Source organism: Tachypleus tridentatus, chromosome 6, assembly GCF_004210375.1.
Source record: "Tachypleus tridentatus isolate NWPU-2018 chromosome 6, ASM421037v1, whole genome shotgun sequence".
Lineage (NCBI taxonomy): Eukaryota > Metazoa > Arthropoda > Merostomata > Xiphosura > Limulidae > Tachypleus > Tachypleus tridentatus.
In genome coordinates this window covers 145435336-145459500 of record NC_134830.1, presented here as the reverse complement: position 1 = coordinate 145459500, position 24165 = coordinate 145435336, and the positions used below count along the sequence as shown (strand labels likewise).

General features: G+C 33.9%; 1 protein-coding gene across 2 annotated transcripts in view; it reads left to right on the top strand.

Moving 5' to 3' along the window:
- The first annotated feature begins 6750 nt into the window (after nucleotides 1-6750).
- LOC143253956 (AT-rich interactive domain-containing protein 3A-like) overlaps nucleotides 6751-24165 on the top strand; it is a 106173-nt gene continuing 88758 nt past the window's right edge. The window contains exon 1 of one of the 2 annotated variants that reach the window (XM_076508617.1): nucleotides 6751-7100. In XM_076508617.1, the coding sequence (XP_076364732.1) occupies nucleotides 7065-7100 (36 nt within the window). In that variant the 5' untranslated portion in view covers nucleotides 6751-7064. Of the gene's footprint in view, nucleotides 7101-11486; nucleotides 12278-24165 lie in introns of those variants that run through there. The other variant, XM_076508619.1, reaches the window with a different exon arrangement.

The following is a 24165-nucleotide window of genomic DNA, read 5'->3' as shown; positions in this document are numbered from 1 at the left end:
AGAACTAAATGAATTCTATTTCCTGCCATAACTTCCCTTTTTGTGCTTAATAACAAAACAGCATAACTTCTCATAATAATTCCCATTAATAGAAAAAGGATATATATCTCAGAAAGTTGTTGAAAGCTTTTCAACAAATTATCAAGAATGCCAAGTTATAAGGAAAAGCACAGCTGGGTTAGTTCTCTTGACTGGGCCATATAAGTAACTGAAAACCTCTAACAATGGTCAAACTTCGAATACAAAACAACAATTTATAGTGTGTACGTTGCTAAGCGTTCTTGATTACGTAGATGGAAATACATCCATAACTCAAGATAGACATGTCATGTGGGAAATTTAAAATGTTGTATTTAGGTATAGGCTTTTTTGATTGTTTATTTAGAATTAAACATACAGTCACACAATGGGCAATCTGTACTCTACCCATCACGGGTAAAGAAACCCTATTTTTAACGGTGTGAGTCCGCAGACATACCACTGTGCCACTGGGGAGCAAGATACAGTCAGTTGTCTGATTATTCGAACCACTGGAAATTAATTCACACAAAAGTGATATACGAATTAACATATATTTGTAGATATATATTGTATAATTTATACCCACGAATATTACATGGTAAACACCAATAAAAGAGAAAGAGTAAATTTCAACCATTGTTTACCAACTTTACTTAGGAATTATAGATAAATCAACTTTCAGTAAATTCAATAAAGTACACTGAATGAATGTGCACAGGGCCAGTTCATTGGGTCAATTCTACATTACAGAAAGAATATTAACGACGTCTATCTATACAAAACTTCTCGCAAAATGCACGAGTTAGCCCATAACTAAACATTCTCACCATTTTTGTCGATAAATGAGTAGCCCAGGATTTTGTAGTAGGTGGTGTTCAATAGCTGTTTTCCAACTTGTACATCAGGTGTAGCTAGTGCAGGAAGCCTTCGGTTAGTTTTTCATGAAAATCAACAACAGAGAAATAAATGTAGATGTCAGTTGTACACAAAAATGAAAATTGTTACCAAAGTATTTGTTCTGAAGATAGGTCTGTAACTTGTTCATACTCTGGCAAGTCTGAGCACAAAGTGATGCTCATGTGAAGAACCAATATAAGTTTGCAAAATACAGGTTCTACAAACTGTATGACCTCTAGAATCTCTGAAACACATATCTGAGTTTTATTCATTATTCCTTAATTTTGTAATTTACCATTTACTATTCCCATCACGAATTGTCGCTAAATTATCAATATATTCACGAAAGCAGGGGCTACCTTGGTCTGAGTCAATGACCTCATTACATCTGGCGAAGACCCGGCATGGCCAGGTGGTTACGAGGCTCGACTCGTTAGCCAAGAGTGGCGATTTAACCTTTCATTTGTCTTTTCTAATGTATTGATTGTTCCATTACCCAATTAAACCTAATGAATACTCATTCAGTCAGTTTTTCTCTTTGTTTTTTCTGGTCAGCTTTCAGACAAATACTTTATAGTAATTTGATGATTGGTTCCCCCGAAAATAGTTCTCTCTAGCTCTGCCTTTAATATTAGCATGACTCTTCTGTTCAGCCTTCTGAAATATTCAAAGTCTATTGGACATTCCATGTAGGAAACCACATTATTAAAGACACTGGTAGATTAAGTGATTTCTAAGTAAGATTATAATTTGCTTGTTTTTTAAATGCTATAACATAAATTATTGTTTAAAATAAAACCACACCAACTTTAAGTAATACTTTTCACCAAAATATAAGTTTTACTTCTCCATTTTTATGGCATTTCCATGTCTTTTTTTTTAAATCATACTTATTTCATATTTTCGTCTCACAATTGTTTATTGACCAGAGTCTTAATCTCTTGCTAGTATATGCAAATGTAACTTAATACTATTACCTATTTCAGGTGGTATTCTTTGTTGTAGAGCTCTAGAAGGTTTGTTCCCAAAATGGAAGTTACTGGAATCTTAGTGATAAGTAAAATATTAGTGAATTCAAAGAAGGCCCAAGATACGACTGTAGTTTACTAACCCTGAAAATGATGGGAAGAATATAAATTATGAAATATGTAAGTCAAAATTTAACATCATAAAACAAAGAGAGTTGATTTATCCTAAAGATCTTCTTGCATGCCTGATAAGTTGCACCAAATGTTAAGTTTTGCTACAATAAAAAAAAACTTATATACTTTACCCTTATGAAACTTATTCAACTGTACTTATGCCATCATTTTCTTAGTAAAGGGTCATAACTTTCAGTAGTCAAAATAACTTTTAAAAAATCCCTTCTACGATAAAAAATTCCAGTGCATTATTTGTTTGTTTAAACCAATAATTTCATTATACTTTGTTTTACACATATGCTTAAGTTTTCTTCTTGTCACTTCTTGCCTATGTCACTTCATTATTTGCAAAACATTTTCAGAATCTGTTGTTTACTTTGTATCTTAGTACTTGTATCTCAGATATCAGACAAAGTTAGTTTCTCCCCCTTCTGGTTCTTTACTTGCTTTCAATAAGTTTGTAAATTGGGATCATAGTAGGGCATTTTCTAGGACAACATAGAATAGTGGTGTAGATGAAAAAGCTTTAGTTAAGGTGGGAAAAAACATATGAAAGTGAGGCAAGACATTTTTCAGCCATGGTAAGAATTTGTCTTTATTTCTGATCTGTTCTAGGGACTGAGTTGTTGGATAGTTATGTGAAAGGCCTGACTGCAGTAAGTCAATATCTACTGGTTACATACAACATAAATAGGTTATAGTAATGATGATAAATTTGGACATCTCAAAAGTATCTAGGGAAATCTCTATAGGTTTCTAGTAAGTTGTGATAATCCAGGATAGTGGCTTGATGTGCATGACAAATCCATCAGGAAGAGTTGTAACATTGTGTTCTGCAGATTCCTTGGAGAAATCAGGATCTTCCAGCTCAACAAGGTACACTGATAATGTTCTGAGACCAAATCTGATGGATGTAATCGATGAAATATACAATTATACAACCCTATACATTATGGCATTCTGCTGACAATGTTACCTGAAAATACCACATTAATCAAGATGCAGGCCTTATGGTGATTTAAAAGATGGAGGAGGCTTCTCTCAGACATTAAGATTTCATTTCTCATCTACACAATAGTAAAAATTTCTGTTAGTAAGTAACTTCTTGCATTTGTTACACAAATACTATTAAGTGAGGCAATTTTTTAAAGAGAAGGTATCTAATCCCTAAAATATTTATGTACGTTATTACATGGAATTGATGTAATATTGAATGTAATCTTGAGCCTGAGTTTTAAACTTAGATTGACTCGGAGATTGACTAACGCATTATAAAACTAGTGAATATACCATTTTCTCGAGAGTGGCAGGTTCGAATCCCCATCACACCAAACATGCTCGCCCTTTCAGCTGTAGGGGCGTTATAATGGTACGGTCAATCCCACTATTTGTTAGTAAAAGAGTAGCCCAAGAGTTGGCGGTGGGTGATGACGAATAGCTGCCTTCGCTCTAGTCCTACACTGCAAAATTAGGCACGGTTAGCGCAGATAGCCTTTGTGTAGCTTTGCGCAAAATTGAAAAACAAACTATTTTCTCAATAAATTTATTAAATAAAATAATATTGGAAAAGTTATGAAAATTACTCTAATTTTTTAACACTTACTTTCTTATTCAACTGTAATACTAAACTTATTTTAAAATGAGAAAGCAGTTAAACAAAGAGTAATCTTTCTTTCTTCCACTGATTCACACCTGTAAAATATTCACACCTGTAAAACGTCAACAGATCATTAAAACTGAATTTCAATCTGGAAAAAGTGCGCCTCATGAGTACTTAGTCACTTATACAGATGACCTCAGAAGACCAGAAGACTGCATGGGAAGAAATTCCTAAGCATATCACATACTGATGATGAAAAAATCCTCAATTTCAGATCTATATAAAAGCTGTTAAGCAAGCCCGTATTTATATTATAGGCGCTTGGAGAACATTTTGTCTCTAATGGAAGCTATTTGTACGGTGACATTGTTCAAGGTGGTCAAGAGCAGTGACTCCATGAGCTATTTTGGCTCTGAAGAAACCTCTGAGGTCTATGATTGCCTTAAGGCATTACCAAAGCATCAACTAATGGTTTCATTACCACAGATATTGAAGGTGTCGTGGTACAGCTACAATAATTCCCTATGGGTTAACAGGACTTCCTTAGTATTTTACTGTGCTGATCTATATACTAATCAAGAGTTTTCAGCCTCAAGACACGTAGAATTTAAGGGACAGAATTTTTATTTTCACTGTGGTTTATCAGATCACTGAGCTGAGGAATACCTACACATTGTTTGGAAAAAAGATACAAATAACATAGATTTCACTCAAGCTAATATCTCAGCAAGTTAAAGATGCTCAATGAAAGGTTACAGTTGCAGTTGTGCTAGCTATTTTAAACAAATTTCGTCTAGCCATTCACTCAGATGGGTACAACATTCATCTTGTGTCCGCTATTATGATTGTTGGCTCAAACAATAATGAGCTTGACATTACCCGTCATGTAGTTGTGGCAATACATAACCATGAGGTTGAGGTTTTAGTGAATGAGCCAGTCAGGAACGTACTATTCATGTAGGTTTATGAAATATTTAGAAATAAGCAACCACTTCACCTAGTTAACACAAATTTAATTCTGGCAAATGATGACATTGTGAATGTGAAGTAAATTTATAATACCTCCTCTCCAATACTGATCATCAAAGGACTTTAATATGTTAACATTTATTCAGCGTCCTTCTTTTGCTGTAAATATACAGATGTCTAGTTACACTCTACGGGTCCCATTGACTCAATACGTTAGAACTGACTTCTAGCTATTAGCAACTAGCGCCTGGTGATGAAAGCAGACCTAAATCTGCTAAAACACTTGTGAAGGACTGTGTGAATTGTGCATCGTGTATTTTGCTGTATGTGATGCATAGGACAATTTTGAGAGAGTGGTGCAGCTTGTACTTAGAGGTATGCAATGGTAGATATGCCGCATACACACACACATATATACATATATTTAGTTTTAGGCTACACATATCATGTTACTGTTAAGGATTGAGAATGACATTTTACAGCACAAAATTGGTAACAAAAATATTTGCACTGATGAGCATAGAAGTGACTTTTTTTTAGGGACGGATGAATTATCATTGATCCTGCAACAACCACAGTAATAAAACGTTGATCCAATACTTAGAATAAATAAGATTTTTTTCGTCTCTGAAAAGAGACATACCGTTTTTATATTACTGTTTTTATTTCTCAAAACAATTTTTACGCGACCGTCGCTCCTTCATTTCTCGGTAGATTGACTTGAAACTTTGTAGGATCGTACCTTCGTCTAACACGCTTTGACTATTTTTTCATTATTTTGGTTTAGATCCTTTTAAGAATTTTATGCGGTGGAAGGTCAAACAACCCAAAAATGCATATTTTGGATTTCTGTGTGGTCGTATTTATAAATATTAAGATGAAAATCGGCACAAATATAATAAACTTTCATGCGCTAAACTAAATGACGTAAGTTGGATATGTTCATTTTGAATCTTTATAGAAAATCAGGGCAAACGCACGCACAAAATGTAATAATTCTAGGGCTTTGTAGTCATTTCTCGGTCACATTGTGGCCAAGCTACGTGGAATTTGATCCCATACGTTTACTTACAAAAATATCAGATATGCTCACTTCTGATCATTTTATGGAGGAAAAGCATAATGTTATGAAATTTGGTCCATTTCTTGGCCACATTTTAATCACTTTACACGGAATTTAGTACAAAAATATTTTTGCTCCTAAGCTAATAAAACCTTTTGAGATATTATTAGAATTACGGTCGAAAATATTGTTAATAGCAAGGGTGCTTAGTTGATGTAAAAAAATGCATTCCATTATTGTTAAGTAGGAACATCAGAAAAATGTACTTTTAACTTTTTGTACAAAGTAATATTTATGCTTAATTTTTCCAATTCACCACTAATAAAGGTATTGTAAATACACAATCAATATATCAAATCATGATTCATGTATTTTTTATTATCAACAGAATGATATATGTGTGTTCGATTAAAATAACTTAATTATTAGTTACAAAAGTTTATATAACTAATTTCTTTCTGAAAAAACAACAACACAAAACACACAGTAAGTTTGAGTTATTTCTTCTTGAAGATGACATCACTTTGGATTTTCCTTATGAAATAGGCCCGGTATGACCAGGTAGTTAAAGTGCTCGACTCGTAATCTGAGGGTTGCGGACTCGAAACCCCGTCACACCAAACATGCTCGCTCTTTCAGCCTCGAGGACATTACAATGTGTCGGTCAATCCCATCATTCGATGATAAAAAGTAGCCCAAGTGGTGATGACTTGCTGCCTTTCCTTCAGTCTTACTCTGCTAAATTAGGGACGGCTAGCGCACGTAGCCCTCGGGTAGCTTTGCGAGAAATTTAAAATAAACCAAAACCAAATCTTTATGAAATATTGTACCAACGTCTGTTTGTACGAATAAGACAATACATTTAACACGATACTAAATACTTTGTTTACCAAGATAATTATATATATATAAACAAGTTCAAATGAAATAAAAGTAACATTTAAAGAAAATTTTGGTTTTCATTTTGCTGACAGAAAAATTGTCATTTAATATATTTTAATGTGATTTGTTTATTAAGTAATAAATATTATACTTAATACAAGTTTGGAAGCTCAATGTTTGAAATAAAATTGAGTATTATAATAAGATCTTAAGAGGATTCTGTGATTCGAGGACAGTCGGAGTTAAATCAGCCAATTATAATTGAAGAAGTTGGATGAGGCTAGTGATATCACATTCCCGCAGAGGTTTGATAGGCTGTTTTTCGCAATGCATTCTGGTATACGTAACATACCCTGTGTGAGTTTGATGTACGAAGTAGCAGAGCAAACCGCTACGGGCGGAACTTGAGTAGATATTTTTTTCTTAGATTGTGTTAATCAAGACAGTCAAGATTCGTGTCAAAAACAAAGCACCGCTTCCCATTTCGAAAATGGACCGCAATGAATCGGACGTGGAGGAAAGTACGGTAAGTGAGATCATGGTCTTTAATATCTAGTCATGTACAATTTAGCTGATAATATTCGCAGCGTTGTCTCTGTTTACATGGTGCGCCCGACCCTGAAGTGGCGTAGTCGGTCATGCCAAATAATATGTGCACACCGTCGACGGTTGGGATGAATGACGCATGGCTCACACTCAGCGTAGCTGAAAGGTTCTTAACAAACCAGTCTGTGTAGAGCTTTGTGTAGCTGTTTTAAGCGTGAATTTAGTCAACTGCCAGTCAGAGAAGGCCTACGTGTATTCATGCCATGTCGCGGGTGATACTGATTAAGTCTTACCGATTGAAATATGCAAATTACAATTAATAATTCGCGTGAATCTTGGATTACTTTAAGCTGGCACAAGCTATGATGTTTGGATTAATTTGGCATTCGCAGAAGCTATAACGTCTAAATTTACAGTTAAATATGAAACGTAATAGCTTGAGAATTTCAAAAGAAAAGTCACTCCCAATTGAACTTATTTGAGAAATATTAGAGCAGTGAGCCTCGAGTTGCATCGGTTACAGAAGTGTTGTTTAGGCCAGTCTGCATGCGGCTGACCGTGTTTTCTAGTCAAACTGCGTAGGAACAATACCTGTTAAGTGTACGGACTAACATACGGAGAAAGTGTTACAAAACCATTATCTGAACGCAATGAAATGTTTGTGATGGAATTCCACTTAGAAAGATCTGTGTATACAATTTAACTATCTCACCACGTATAACGCCATCTCATTGACAAGCACATAATCTCTATGAGTAATAAATAATATTAAACAAGAAAAGAAAAACCTAGTGTTTTACAATCTATAAATTTTTAGTTGGAAAAATAACTGAAATGAATGAATAAGGTTTATTCCAACCAGGTTTCTTTACGTTCAACAGGAAATGGAAGTTGAATTTTAGTAGTCTTCATAAGATGTTGGTAATAGCTGAGCAATCAGAATAAGGTCATAAAATGTCGAATTTTCGGTTCGTCGTTTAATTCAATTAACGAAACAGGACCGTGACTAAGTATATTTGTATTAAACTAACTAATAATAAATACTGGTTCATTATGTCCACTTGAAACAAAGTTTTAGACACAAATTGGACGATTACCGGATTTGGGAACGGCAACCTAAAAAACACTTTTCCGCCAATATTTTTGTTCGTAGTTTATAAATTTATATTTTATATGTATCTACAACATTCTTCTAGAATACGAAACTAAAATATTACTGTTTGTTTTAGGATTATACATAGTAATACACAAGCACGACTGATTTTGAGCTGGTGACGAGAGGGAAGGCAGTTAGCCGTACCCTACCACCCATCATCCATATCAAGTCATTGATTTTCGTTCTGATAGTGCACGAACAGCTTGTGTGCGGGTATAGTTCGTAGTATGGCACGGATTCGGAATAGGGCGGCTCGTCAGCTCTGAAATCCAGAACTCTACCACAAGGCTAACCTATCTATATACACGTTTAAGAAGACCCTGAATTTATACATTAATAAGCACGCTTTGCTTGAATGTCCGAACGGAAGTTGCACGTCTCTAAATATTTAGTTATTTTATCAATTTTTGAATAACAAGTTAATTGAGGTAAAAACCAAATGATGACAATAAACAATCGGTGTTAAAAGAATTAAATGATATTGTGCTATCAACCCTTACCATAATTCTGATTCATATAAAAATGTTAAAACGATACACATGAAAAGTGTAGTTAAATTAGTTGTTCATACACTTTTATAACAAACCGGCTCAACTACTACTGTGTCTGTCGTATCCTAACCAGTCTTATGAGTTGGCGGGAAATCCTCATCGGTACTGAATAAAGTGTATATAGTGGGGCTGACGTATATTGTTATACATTCTTCATTACTTTCATTCATACGTTTTTAGAATTTAAAATGAGACAAGAAAAGGTGGAACATGACCCTTTACTATTATTACTCATGAAGTTATGAGATCGTGAGATTGTCTTGAATGACGCAAAAAGCTTCCTTTTTAACATTGTAACATACTGCCTTTGTCTTTAAAATCCGAAACAAAATATGGAAATATAAAAAATGTAGTAAAACAATTAAAAAGATAACTATGAAAGAAAGGTGTTATATTTTAACAGATATGTTTAACCATATAGAAACAAATGGTATATGATCCATTTGGCCTCCATAGACTGACACTAAATATTGTTGAATCGGCTAAACTGCAAAGTGACATGAATCATCCTAGTCTGAATATACAGTTGTTATTCAGAGATTTGAAATTTCTCATATTTTTGTGTGTAGAAGAGACTTAAGCGAAGACAAAATATAAATTATAAGGTGTAGGACCTTCCATTTCCTTTCATGAATAATATTTACGAAAAGGTAATCATTCTTCGACCATATCCATTTAAACGCAGGGTGTTTGTTTTGCAATAATTATAATAGCTTAAAATTGAAAATATGTTCAGGTGGATATATTAGTTTATAAACAGAAAGACGTTTATGAAATTAAGAAATTGCACGAATAACTTGATTTAGAAGTTTTAGCTGTGACCAAAGACACCTAGAACAATATATGACGTTGTTGTTGAATTACAACTTTGTTTTGCCAATTAATACTACTGATATGTTCGTATCACATTTAGCCCCCTTACTGTCTGAAATTAATTATGCATATTTTTATTTCATTTCAAATAAACTGTAAAGTTAAAGTGAGGTAAGGTTAATAACTTGGTTAATAAAAACAAATGTGTTTCAATTATCATATTATATTTTCATCATCATTTTGTAATTTTATAAAAAGTTTTTTTCGTTTGTTAACCATGAAAATAGTTTTAGGTAAAACGATAGTGTAATTTATGTTGGAAACAAATAGGTATTTATATATTAAATAACATTACACAAAAGTGTATTGATATACATTCATCTATATAACCACAAGTATGAACATGTACTTTTATTCGTTTAGTTAATAGTTATATTGTTCTAATTGCAATTTTGTAAAATAAATGTGTGTTTATTTTCCTGAATGGCACCTTATGCACACAAAGGACTACACGACCAGATCAAAACTCTTATAATTCGTTCATAGCCATCCATAATATTGAGCTGTTAAAGAGAGGGAAGAGAAACCATTTGGAAATACCCATCGCCTGACGCGTATACTCAGTAGACCTAGTAGTAAAGTTGACCCTTTTATAACGTATCTACACTTGAAAGTGCGAATCGTGTTTGATAACACCAGTCTTGGATCGCACATCTGTTATCCTATGTGAAGGCCTAGTTTGCACAAACTTTGGTGTCCTGTTTGTCTTTGGAAGTGTTTCTGATGTCGGGTTAAAATCACGAACAGAGGATAATGAAATATATATTGGAAGTATTTTATTTAGTCTCTCATGTATTAACAAAGTATATTCAGTGCTTTAAATTTGGGCATCATCTGTTGTTTACTTGAATTAAATAATTCTGTGTGTTATAATAACTTTTTCTTCGAGTTCATTTCAATGTGGAACGTTAATAGAATATCCGGTCATTATTTTACTAACGTTATGTTACTAAAATCGTGTGTAAGGTGTTATTTCAGTTTTATTTCTCACATAATCAGCTGTTATTCTTGGAACATACGAAACAATGAGAATATAGATCCACAGTTATACTGAACTGTTTGTGGTATAACCAAGCGCATGCCATTCATTGTTACAGGATCAGAAGCGCTCAGTAACTAGTATAATATTGTGCTGTAATTACGTTCTGTAAAAGTCTGTCCATTGCCATTAATCATGTGGTTGAATTATACATTGGTTCAATTACAAATACCACATGTGTATAATACACACATGCGCGTATAATATATATATATGCATATATACTAAGGAAACCACAACATTGTATTTGAAACAAATATGTCAATAGATAATATATCATTTCAAGTACTCTGTACAAATAATGTATTATAATACATTTGCTTTATACAGAAAGCCACTTGGGATCAATTTTTCTAAACTGTTGCGGTATTATCGACCTGACGCTTCTCTTCATGCGTATACAAGAACTTGACAATAGAGGGCTTCACAGACCAGAATATTGTTTGCTTAGCAAGGCTGCAGACGTTGAAGACTACCTGGGTAGAACGTTAGAGGCTGAGAGGGAAACATATGGTTATATGGTTGCTACTAACTAATCTTGCCGCCAGAGCTTGACATCAGGAATGCGAGTTGCCATGACTCCACGATAAAGTTCATTTCGTCAGGTACCAAGGAGGATCCTACTGATATTATGCTGGATTCGAATTTTACAGCTATCACAAAAAAAATTAGGTTATAGTATGTGGTTGTTGCAATGTACAAATTTGTTGTTTATGAGCAATACATCAAAGAAAGTTGTAAGGGTAAAATAGACGGGACAAGCCAAAGAACAAAATGCAGAATTGGAACTATGAACTATGGCTTGGTGATTTCATATTTTATCTAACGGTGCCGCATTAACTGTTTTTCTCTGGATATTTGATTTAACTCTCAAGTTAACACAATTGTTTTGATATTTTTCCGAAAGGGGACCAAAGGCACCATGAAGGAGTAACATGTTTTAACCATAGGCACCGCTATACAGTAGTGTGCTGTCTTTCAGCCAGTTAGTAGAAACTAATATGAAGTCAAATAAGGGACGATCAGCAACGTTGCAGTTTGTTTTTCGTGACCTCAGTAATTGATTTTATATTTATCTGTCATTTAATATTATTACTACAACAAAATGAAAAATACAGGATAGAGAAAAACAAAGTGCGTTTAGTACCCTTTATAATCCATTGCATTTGGATTATGTTACATAAGTTAGTATAGTAGAGATACAACGTTTCAGTTTACCTGATTTTTTCTACTGTTTTTCACAGAAAAAGAGCATCCAGGACATTTTTGTAGTATCCAGAAAGGCTTGGAAAGTTTTATTTCCATCAATATACCCGCAACATACCCCAGATGGGGTTTCTATTGAATTTACCAAGTGCGATATGATTACTTTCGCTAGAGTGCTCATTAATGTTTAGCAGCAGGTTTATTGTTTTTATGTAGCAGCGGTTCCGATCTTGGTTCGTGTTTTCAATTCGGGAGATCGGAAATATTGCCGAATATGCACTGGAGTATGTGCAAACTAGGTGTTCTCGGCCGTGTTAACTAAATGAGTGCTCGTAAGTGACTATTCTCTCGATGGTATATATTGAATATGACTGTCTAGTTTTTATGTTTGATTAGTGTTACACTAGGATGATTATTCAGATAGCTGTTTTGCAATTTCGGAATTTATTACCGGAAATACACGTCTGTAATTATTTCTATAATTGTAAACATAATTTGTATAAATAGAAAACTAAAGTGCGCTAGTGAGGAATATTATATCAAGTTTTATGACCTGTTTTAAACCACTTGAAGTTGTTTTTACTAAGATTTAGTAAACTCAAGTTGTCCTATCACGTTAAATCAAGTCAGGTTGGCTTAATAAGATTAAATCATGCCAAATTGTCTTATCAAGGTTAAATAAAGCTAAATATATCATGTCCATTTATTTGTCTTGCCAACGTTAAATAATATGATTATAGTATGCCCATGAAGATGTCCTATAAGGTTAGAGAAATATAACGGCAAGCATGGAAACGCGTATATACTGATAATTCATAGGTTTAGAATAAGGTGATTAGTTTTATTACGGGATGTTTTATCTAATTACAGATAAAATATAATAAAAAGAACTCAGAAAACAATTATGGAAAATAAAGACAATTTCTCATAAAAGAGAACTGATATACAGATGTATATATAGTGGAGTTTAGTCTATACAAGTTATGTGCGTGATAAGAAATTTTCAACCATTCTGAATAAAAGTGACCATTTAACTAAATTTGGAATTTTTCTTCTTTAGAAAATACTGGAATCTTCACTGTGTTGGTTATTTACTAGCAGTGAATACCTTTAAAAGCTGTACTTTTATTCAAAAGTTATCACCAAGATGTGTGTAAAATTTAAAGTGCAAAGGTTTGTCGAAACCACACATGAATAGGAGGGACCATCCTTCAATCACCACTAATATTTGATTTGATTACTTTAACTCTACTCTGTATAAGCCAGTTACTTACAGTCTGTATTTTTTCACAAAAAGAAGGTTCTGTCACGTAAACATATGGAAAGTTATGTATTAACTTTACATAAGTTAAGTGGTATAGTCAGTTACGTTGAATATAACTCACTAATTTTCAAATGTTTTAGCGATTTAATGGTGTTCGTAGTTAGAAGCATCGCGTTTGGTTGGTTATCAAGTAGGTTCTCTTATTTGAATATTAAATTAGTGTGTGAAGCCTATAAGGCAAAATAAATAATTAATAGACGAATATTTTATATATTAAAGTTTTTATATATAGAAGACATGATGTGAAAATAATATAAGCCTAGTTATGTATTTTACTGAATATGGGGTTTTTGAAACATCGAGTATTATGCTTTTTAATGTCACCAGATGTTTTAAGCCTATTCTACGTAATTACCAACGGCAGATACCTCAGTTAGATATTTTTATGATTTAAATGTACAATAGCTAAAAATGTACTTAATCCTTCGTTAATGTTTCGGATGTGGTGCGAGACCCAGCAACAAGTAAAACTAATTTTATTGTATGTCAGTATCTACTTTAGATATATATGTATATAATATAGTTTTTTTGCTTTTACCATTTGAGTGAAACGATAAATATTTCCATATTCCCAGACGCGAAATTAAAACATATTCTATACAAACCATCTGTATACCACTTTATATTTGTGTGGATGTTGTATTTAAATATTCATGGTATGCTGTGCATTACAATTCTTGAAACCGTGTGTATGTAAATAAGGCATGATTATTGTTTATTCTCGTAATGATTGAAATGTATCATCCAATCATGACTCCTGTGAACAAGTCAAGCACAAATAATTACTTTTACATTTATATTGCATCAGAAATATTGTATAGAAAAACGATTTTGAAGGGCTCATGACGCTAAACATTAGGTTTAGATACCCGTTGTAGGCAGACACGAGTAGTCGATTGTTTGGCTTTGCGCTTAACAACAAATTAACAAAAATATTATTATCATATAACTAATTAATTACTACAGTTAATAACCATGCTGGATATCTAGACGTTATAAAAATAGATAAAAATCTGAGAAAAAGATATTCTAAACAAGAAGTAAATAATATTCAAATACATGCATAGGGAAACTGTCTGCTTGAAGGACAGCTGAAAGGAAAAAACGAAAGTAAAAATTTAATATAACCTGGTTTATATATGATCGGAAAGAGGTCTCTTTGATCTCTTCCTAAATACTGTATGGGGACCAAAGGAATAAACTGTTATGTTTCAAGGTTGCTTGAAATATTCGACAATTATAATAGATATTTAAGTGTATAATAATACTGAAGAAATACACTTACTGTCAAAGTATGATCACAAATAATAGAAAAATAATACTTTAGTTATTTTCTAACATTTCTTCAAAGGTCATGTTTCTGAAAGAAAGGTTTTTAAATGTAAACATACACCAAGTGAAAGAGAACTTTGACTGGAAAAAATATGATAAAGATGTTCCAATTACATTACGCACATTGTGTAAACTTATTCATTATTAATGGGATCTCAGGATATTCAAATTAAACAATTGTGTTTCACACTAAATTAACATTTCTATAAAATTGTAATGCTTTTTTACTCTGTACAGATGTTACCGTGGATATCTTTATCTCCTTTCAGGATGCAAGGGTCTTTTGATGGGCCTTGTGTGAAGTGTTGTTGATATGTGTAAAGTAGGTGTTGGGACCAATTCGGCTTCTATTGAGATTTATTACCAAGTGTCACCGGTTTAGTTACAAAAGTAAAAGATCTAGGAACGAGAAGCATGTCTGTCATCAAAAGTTTCTCCTCTCTTACAATTCCAGCAGTGTCTCCCTACCCCTGATGGAGCCAGTGGTATGGTCTGGTTCATTTAAATGACCAAATGATAATACAAGGCCTGAAATAGAGTTGAGACCAGCGTATAAAAATATCCTACACGAATGAATTAAGTTACAACTTGGGAGCTAAACGTAGACTTTATAGCATCAACACATTGATGCTATTCTCTACCGACCCCATAAATCCCTCGATTGAATGACCTTGGACGCTTAGTGACCAATTGACTCCGGACAGGTCAGTTGAGCTTTACCCATCAATTTCTTTTATATCGTTGGTATTGCTCCTGCTGTGTTTTAACCGAGTTTGTGGATTAAGGATAGGGCTCAAGCTGCAATGGACATGGTAACAACATTTGCCCGTGTACTTATACTTTTGTAAACTAAAATTATTCTAGAGAGTAAAACGGCAGGGGTGGGGTACCCAAAGGCATTAAGGAAATTATTGATGACAATAGGACTGTGAATTTATTTGCTTATTTGAAAAATAGGGATTTTCACTGTGATTGGAAAGAAATTACTGTGAAATGTGGCCTAAAGACAATGTTATAAATACACCAAGTGGACTAATTTAGGTTATATCTGTCAAACATCCATCTACCAATTTCTGTAGCATATATCCCTATTGAATGTCGTAGCTAGTAAGAACGTTACTAAAATGCACACGACTAAAACACATTTGAGGAGACAAACCAGTATTAATGGAATACTACCGTTCCTTGTGTCTCGGGGGTAAATCTGAAGATCTGTAACGCTAAAAATTGGGTTTGAATATTCTCAATGGGAACAGCACAGATACGCATAGAAATTACAAAAGGAATGTTGCTTGCGTAAATGATAAGAGTAGATAGAACTTGATTAGGGTACATGGAATGGGGAGTGGTAATATATTTTAATTTGATTAATTTATATTGTGAGTTTTATCAGTGTTATCTTTCGTAAGTCTACTATGTGACAGTATTATCATCAGCTTGACACTTCACATGAGTCGTCTTCTTTAAAGTCACTGAACGTGTTGAGGAAAAATTAATAATAATGATTACATGATCATATAGTTAACAAGTGTCAGACACTCAGTTGAACATTACTCAATTAACTGTATTTGATTTACTAAGTTGATGGCGGGGAAAAGGACTTCAAAACAGTTGTTTTTGTTCTTCATGACCAATCTATTGCTCTGTTTCGCTAAAACAATATTCTTATTTTATTGATTAGCAGTTGAGGCAGGACTCGTTTTCACCAAACTCTTTACTCTCGCTAATAGTAACATTGAATTCTTAACTCCACTTTACAACGGAAGACTTTTCTTCTTTCAGTATCCCAGTCACACCAAACATGCTCGCCCTTTCAGCCGTGGGGACGTTATAATGTGACGGTCAATTCCACTATTCGTTGGTAAAATAGTAGCTCAAGAGTTGGCGATGGGTGGTGATGACTAGCTGCCTTTCCTCCAGTCTTACACTGCTAAATTAGGGACAGCCAGCGCAGATAGCTCTCGTGTAGCTTCGCACGAAAGTTCAAAACAAACAAACACCATAATACATCAAAGAATTCATGTTCCCCGTAGTTTTTGCCACGATCTAATTACAAACCAGCTAATACAACTCGTACTGTGTATTACTACCTACCACTGTTTGTGGTTAAGTCTTATACAAAGCGTTCTCCACTTCACATCTGATCCACACTCGTCCAAAAGAAACAGATAGAGAGTATCAGGCAGAAGCTATTACTCCACAAGCTTGATTTTCTTGGTTCTTTTGCTCTACATTTGATACTCATTAATCTGCGAAAGCAATGATAAGCAGCTTATGGACTGCAGCTTATCCATAAAATCAGACAGTATGTAGATACTTAAACACAGTGAGTATATCAGTTCAGAGAAGGTCCAGGAATTATTTGAGCGAAAGAATGGTTAATTTTGGATTAACGAAATTTCTTATTAGTGTATTCACTATAGGTAGTTAGCTTGAAGTTATGAGTTGTATTTTAAATGATCATGAAGAAATTTTGATGTGTGGCAACAATAAGACCGAAATTTAAGAGTTTTTACCGACTTGAACTGGATAATGGGCTAAATGTATCCGTTTGAACTGGATAGTGAGCTAAATATATCATACGTTTTTTGTACTATATTTAAAGACATTATTAATAAGCAGTACATCGTATAATTTCGATGTTTACTGTCGTAGTATGTAAGGTTTTGTCATTTCGTGTTAAAGAGCTTATTTAGCAAGTCACTTATGTATTTAATATCCATTTTGCTACGAATTTATAAGCTAATAGATGAGAACCAGTGTTAGCTATTTTCAACCAAAATAGCATATTATTTCAGTTTAAGAAAACACGCAGGTTCAAGAAACCAATTTAACCCAAAAATATAATATCCTATAATCTAAATGCTTTCGAAACGATTTACAACGCTAAAAACCGGGTTTCGATACCCGTGGTGGACAGAGCACAGATAGCCCATTGTGTAGCTTTGTGCTTAATACAAAACAACAACAACAGCTTTCGAAACGTTGACTTCTCTTCTTCAGTTTGCCCCTGAAAAAGAAAGGTCCACATTTCGAAATCGCTCGGGATATAAAGTGTCGTGTGTGTTTTTTTAGAGCAAAGCCACATCAGGCTATCTGCTGAGCCCAGGGAATCGGAGTAAGGTGTCATAATTTTTAATTATTTCTGTTTATGATAGGTCAGGAACAAGTATATAAAGTTTGAATCTGATTGTTTTTATCATTTAATTAAGAACCATTAAACAGTGTACTAGGTACGAAGTAAGTGGGTGTAAATTAATCCAAATAATTGCCGTGAATTATTTTAAACACCTAACGGTATACACAACTGTTAATTTTGAACTTGTGTGATTATGATTAAAGTGTGTGACATGTTACGGTCCCGAAAGTTATTAAAGTTATTGCCTACATTTATTGCAAGTACAATCGTAATATATTTTGTTAGGTTTTACAAACTATTTTTGGAAGTGCCATTTTCAAATATAAAATTAACTAGAACTTATTTCAATACTTTGATGGTTATTATCTTGTTTCAATGGTCAACCTTGAGTTCAATGCGTTATTTTGCTAACCATCAGTAACAAACGGTTAATTTTTTGCTGCTACCGAATGAATACTTTGTTCATTTTGCCACATGACTAAATTTTCTGATAGACGTTATACTAACCATCGGAATCTTTTCCACATTCCTCTTAATGTAATTTTGGAATACTTTTCATGCTGATCTGAGAGACTCGAGTGATTGTTAAAATATAAATGACACACTCATCCACATATAAGAACACCAACTTTTTCAACCTCAAAATCAAATGCTTTGAGAAACTACGAGTGCCCCCAGCGGTAAGCATGCTGGTTTATACACCACAAATCTGGTTTCAATACTCATAGCGGGCAAAGCACAGCCCATTGTGTAGCATTTTGCTTAATAGCAAATAAACAAACAATCAAGTTCATTATGTGAACATTTTGCTAGGGTTATCGTGTGACTTATTTGTTAGCTTTACCATATGACTAATGTGTTAGTTTTATCATATGACTTATTTGTTAGCTTCACCATATGACTAATGTATTAGTTTTATCATATGACTACTTAGTTTGTTTGTTCTTAAGTACAAAACTACAGAATAAATAATCTGTACTCTGCACAAAACCCAATTTTTAGCCCATAGACTTATCGCTAAGCCACAGAGGGGCTCATGTGGTTAATTTACTGTTATTACCATTTCAATATTTTGTCAGTTTACCATGTGGCTAATTTATTAGTTTTTCTGGTGGAATTAAATAAAATACATAGCTATTTTTACTTAATCGTGTTTTTGGACATTTGCCCAAAGCTGATCACTAGACATTCCTAATTTAGAACTAATTGAGTACAGGCAAGACAGCTAGTCAACAGTACTTGTGCTAACACTTGGGCTACTCTTGCCTGACCAATTAATGGGATATGATTGTCACACTCGTAACGCGATTTATTTTAAATTGCGATAACGGAAGGCCAGCAATGGAACCGCGGCTCCATATACTCCAGAACGCCAGCTACAGACGAGTGAAGCTAACCTCCAGATCATCAGATGCTACATTTGTGATTGATTTTTATCGAAGTTCCACTAGTATGGGGTCAGTTGAGATGTTCTAATCAATACTAATGTAATCTTAATGAAACTTTTCTGTTACTTAACCCCAGTGCAAAGTTTCCCTTAAGTCAAGCTGCCAATTTTGGCCACAGAAAATTACAGGTTTCCAATTGTGAGCTTCTTCAAGCATAAATTTTCATTGAACAGCTTAGATACCAAGAGAATACTAACCAAGTCTGAAAACCCTAATGTTTCAGAAAGAAATAATCAGTATACACAAATCTACAACGAGTTTAAGAAATTCGTGGTTAATGTAATAGACATAATACATTAATTTTTTTCTTCTAAAAGTAAATCTAAATATAATGATAAATTAACTACTAGAATTTACTATTTCAGATATTCTTGTGGTCGAGGAATGGTAAACCAAAGAAACTTCCCGTGTTACACATTGTAATGAATCACATGTGCAAATATCGTGATGTCATCTTTTATATCATACTATATCTCACCCGTTATGGTTGAATGTGGACTCGTACAAATTTTAATTAATTACTTTCGTGTTAGATTATTCATTTTACCATACTTGGTGGCTCAGCGGCTAGCTTGTTTTGAATTTTGGGCAAAACTACACGAGGGCCATCTACGCTAGCCGTCGCTAATTTAACAGTGCAAAACTAAAGGGAAGACAGCTAGTCATCATCACCCACCGCTAACTCTTGGGTTACTCTTTTACCAACGAATGGTGGCACTAACCGTGAGTTTATAACGTCTCCATGGCTGAAAGAACGAGCATGTTTGGTGTGACGGCGATTCGAACCCGCGACCCTCGGTTTACAAAAAACAAAACAACAATATGTCATAGTGTAAGTGCTAAGTTTCATATATTCATGATATGTTTTGAAACGATCTTTTTTATAAGCTCTACTTTATCAATATTTCAAATATTATAATTTGAACCTTCCCTTTTGTGTGTGCTGACTACGATAGAATCATGGTCAGTTCTAATTCACCCTAGAATTAAAGGAAGAATATTTTAAAGAAAAAATAATATTTCTTTTCTCGGTACCGACAAAGTTACCACCATACAATGAAAGTGTAAGCGGACCCATGGTAATAAAAGGCGGAGTCGAAAGCAATTCAAAGGTAATTCCGTTTACATCTCGGGGGGGAGGAGGTGGGGGGTGTAGACTCTTTTTTTTCGCCTTGGAATTTGAATGCAATGAAACAGGTTACACCATTGAAGCAGGCGGTTGTTTGGGGATAAGTGACATTATCTTCATGTTTAGCATGACGTATACGCTTTTCATAAATATACTGACTATTACATATTTTTCATGTCAGTCATTTTCTGGTAATCCCGCCTGTACCACCCGTGTTTGCTTTATATCATACATCACCAAGCAATGTAATCTGCCAGATGTAATGGCTGAGTTATAAATATGCTTTGCATTAAGATGATTGTGCATTAATCAAAGTCCAGAAGGGCACTTCTGCTTATGAATTGTCTGGTTCTAGTTCCTATAAGTTAATCTTCGAGTACTGTGGCTAATACAATCTTTTCTCTGCATACATATCCACGTACTGTATCATTTGCCCCTCAGTGGGTTAGCGGTATGTCTACAGACTTACAACGCTAAAAAACTGGGTTTTGGTACCCGTGGTGGACAGCTTTGTACTTAATTCAAACCAACAACAACAACTATTATTTTAACCCTGGTCATCTTTATTTTTTTCAGCCATAGAACATTCATACTTCTGTTGTTTGTCTTTTCTATACAAATGTTGTTTTACTGCAGCTCCAATTCATACTTCAACTGCTCTCGTATACTCCAACGAATGAATATAGAACTTTCCTCTGAGGCACGCACACGTATTGTAAAAGTTTTCATCGAGGATTTACGAGCACGTAAGAAACTATTAAAAGAGCCTCGAACAAAGTAGAAAATCTAAAATGAAATAAATGACTCAATAATGAGTAAAAAAATAAATACAAGTTAGCTACCTTTGTTAAGCATGCATTGCGTGAATGGAAGATTTCTACTAAAAAAGTTAAAAGTACTACTGTTTGAAGACCTCAAGGAACTTTAAAAACACTGGATCCGAATGAAAGTTCAGTTTGTAAAGAATTTTATGGTAGTTAAAGTTAAACAAAGTAATTAATATTTAAAAGATCTAAAGTTGTAATTACTTTTAGAGAGGAAACATCCCAGTAATTATTTCTTCATATATATACACACACACTAACGTAATGTGAATTTATAGCAGCAGATTTAACCAAGAAAAAACATTAACTAGCATTTAGAGGGTCGATTCACATGTTTTATTTTACAGGTGAGAAGAATTATTCGTAAACTTGGGTAATACCCATATTTACGCCCTCCATTTGCTCAGCGGTATGTCTGCGGACTTACAACGCTAAAAACTGGGTTTCGATAATCGTCGTAGGCAGAGCACAGATAGCCCATTGTGTAGCCCTGTGCTTAATTCAAAACAACAACAACCTATATTTACTGGGTCCTCCCCCCTGTATCTGCCACATTGTTTGCAACTCTATCAATTTTTTTCAGGCTATCATTCTGATGCATAACTGTTCACTTAAGCTTCGTCTGATCCATTGTACCGTTGATATGTCATTATTTGATTTCATTCATTATAAAATCTCTTTTTTTTTTTACTCTACATTTTTTTTCACACGGCTTTCACATTCTTCTGTCGAACACATTTACCCTTCTTTCTTCATCTCCTTTTTTTTACCAAATAATAACACGACTCTCGTTACCTTTAACTTGTACGACGTAACATTTGTCGAAACACTTGTATTTTAAAGAAATAAAAAGAGTTGCCATCAAACATTTTGAACATTAAATTCTTGTTGTTTTTTTTAATTTCGCGCAAAGCTACTCGAGGGCTATCTGCGGTAGCCGTCCCTAATTTAACAGTGTAAGACTAGAGGGAAGGCAGCTAGTCATCACCGCCCACCGCCAACTCTTGGGCTACTCTTTTACCAACGAATAGTGCGATTGACCGTCACATTATAACGCCCCCACGGCTGAAAAGGCGAGCATGTTTGGTGCGACGGGGATGCGAACCCGCGACCCTCAGATTACGAGCCGCACGCCTTAACCCACCTGGCCATGCTGGGCTCTGCATTAAATTCTATTATTCTTTGTAATCCAAATTGTTTTTATCTTTCGTCTGTTAAACACATATTAGTTTTTTTGGGGCACATTTTTATCTCAATAATTTTATTATTATTTTAATTCCCCTACAGCGGCACAGCAGTATGTCTACGGACTCACCCATACAGAAACAGGGTTTCGATACCCGTGGTGGGCAGAGCATAGATAGCCCATTGTGCAGCTTTGTGCTTAATTCAAAACAAACAAAGAATCTTGTTCTCATAAGTTCTACGTATGTTTTACATTAGACAAGACCTTTAACTCTTCATTTCGTATAAGAATTTAAATATGATTTCAAAAATATATTTTTTATCATTTTAAATTAAAAGCTCTTCTTTGTACTTGCGTTGCTCATCAATCTATACGCGACATTGACATCGTATTGAAAGTAATTCTATATAGAAATATAAGAACTGGAAAAATATAAGAAGATTAATATCGCTTTTGACTTTGAAACGTTCACTACTCTTTAAATATTATGATGGTGTATTCTTATGAAAGCTCACATAAATGACAGTTTGCGATTTGAGCATCTGTGTCATAAAAGTGTATAAACAAGTTTACGATGAAGGTGTTTCGTATAATTATAAATAACTTTTGATAAAAGCAGATGTCCACAGATCAGAACTGAAAAACAATCTAGGAAGTCATAAAGCTAATTTTCTATACATATATATCAGATGTTAAGTTGATCTACTGAAATGAACGACTCGTTTTATATGTTTTGTACGTAGGTTTGGTTACAATGGTTGATATACATGTATATTCATTTATGTGTATTAATTTTCATATGCATATGGTATGTGGATTGTTTTGAATTTGAGCTTACTGTATTGATTTAGGATTATCCTAAGTCTCCTAAACATGTTTAGGATTACGTCTGAAAATGTAGATATTATTGAGGATTCCAACTGTTAAATCACTAAAATTCTGTACAATTGTTGTGTATTAAGGGCTGAACTACACTATGAGTTATAAACCCTACAAAGAACAAAACTGCAAAATACTTAATACTAAAATGGTATTCAGAACCTGAAGTACCGCAATTTTGATATTGGATGCTTTGAGAGGTGAATTTCATCTTGGGAAATGTGCTTTATTCAACTGTGGTTAAACCGATACATCACCACCAGAATTTTCTTCGTACGCTGTGAACCTGAAAGGCCATTTGTTATGTAAGTATAGCATCCTATTACATAATATCGACTTCGTGCCTTGCATATACGTCTTCAGAACTTTGTTTTCAAGCAACATTGATATTCAATGGGTCGTTGACTGTTTGGCTGAATAATAAAAAATAATTGGAACAAGTCTGAAATTATTGGCAATCTTACCAGCAGCCTTTTGCACAATTCCACAAACCATTATATCAATACTTTACATAACTACGAAGCTTCTAACATTGTGAGCAGGCTTTTGGAAATGATGACCAGTGGTCGTTGTAATCCCATTTTTTTGTTGTTGTTGTTGGTGGTGCCACCTTTTCTTTCATTAGTGTTTTTAACATTATTTAATCAGTTATTTAAAAAACAAACAAATCTGTAGTGTGTTTCAATCAAATCCCGTGATAGCTTAGTACTATGCTAAGGTTTCACCCTTATTCACACGGAGGCTCTTTTGCACATTCCTAATTCATTGGTACTGGGTAGGAACGTATATAAATATAAGTATCTAAACTAGATTAATTTTTGGAAAAGGAAATTGACCTCCAGTGTAAAACAATGGTTGAAAACTGTTAAGAAGAACAATTATTCCTTTGCTAATATTATTTTTCATTGTTTAATCTCCAACAACAAAAAAATGTTTAATGTAATGTATGTAATATAATT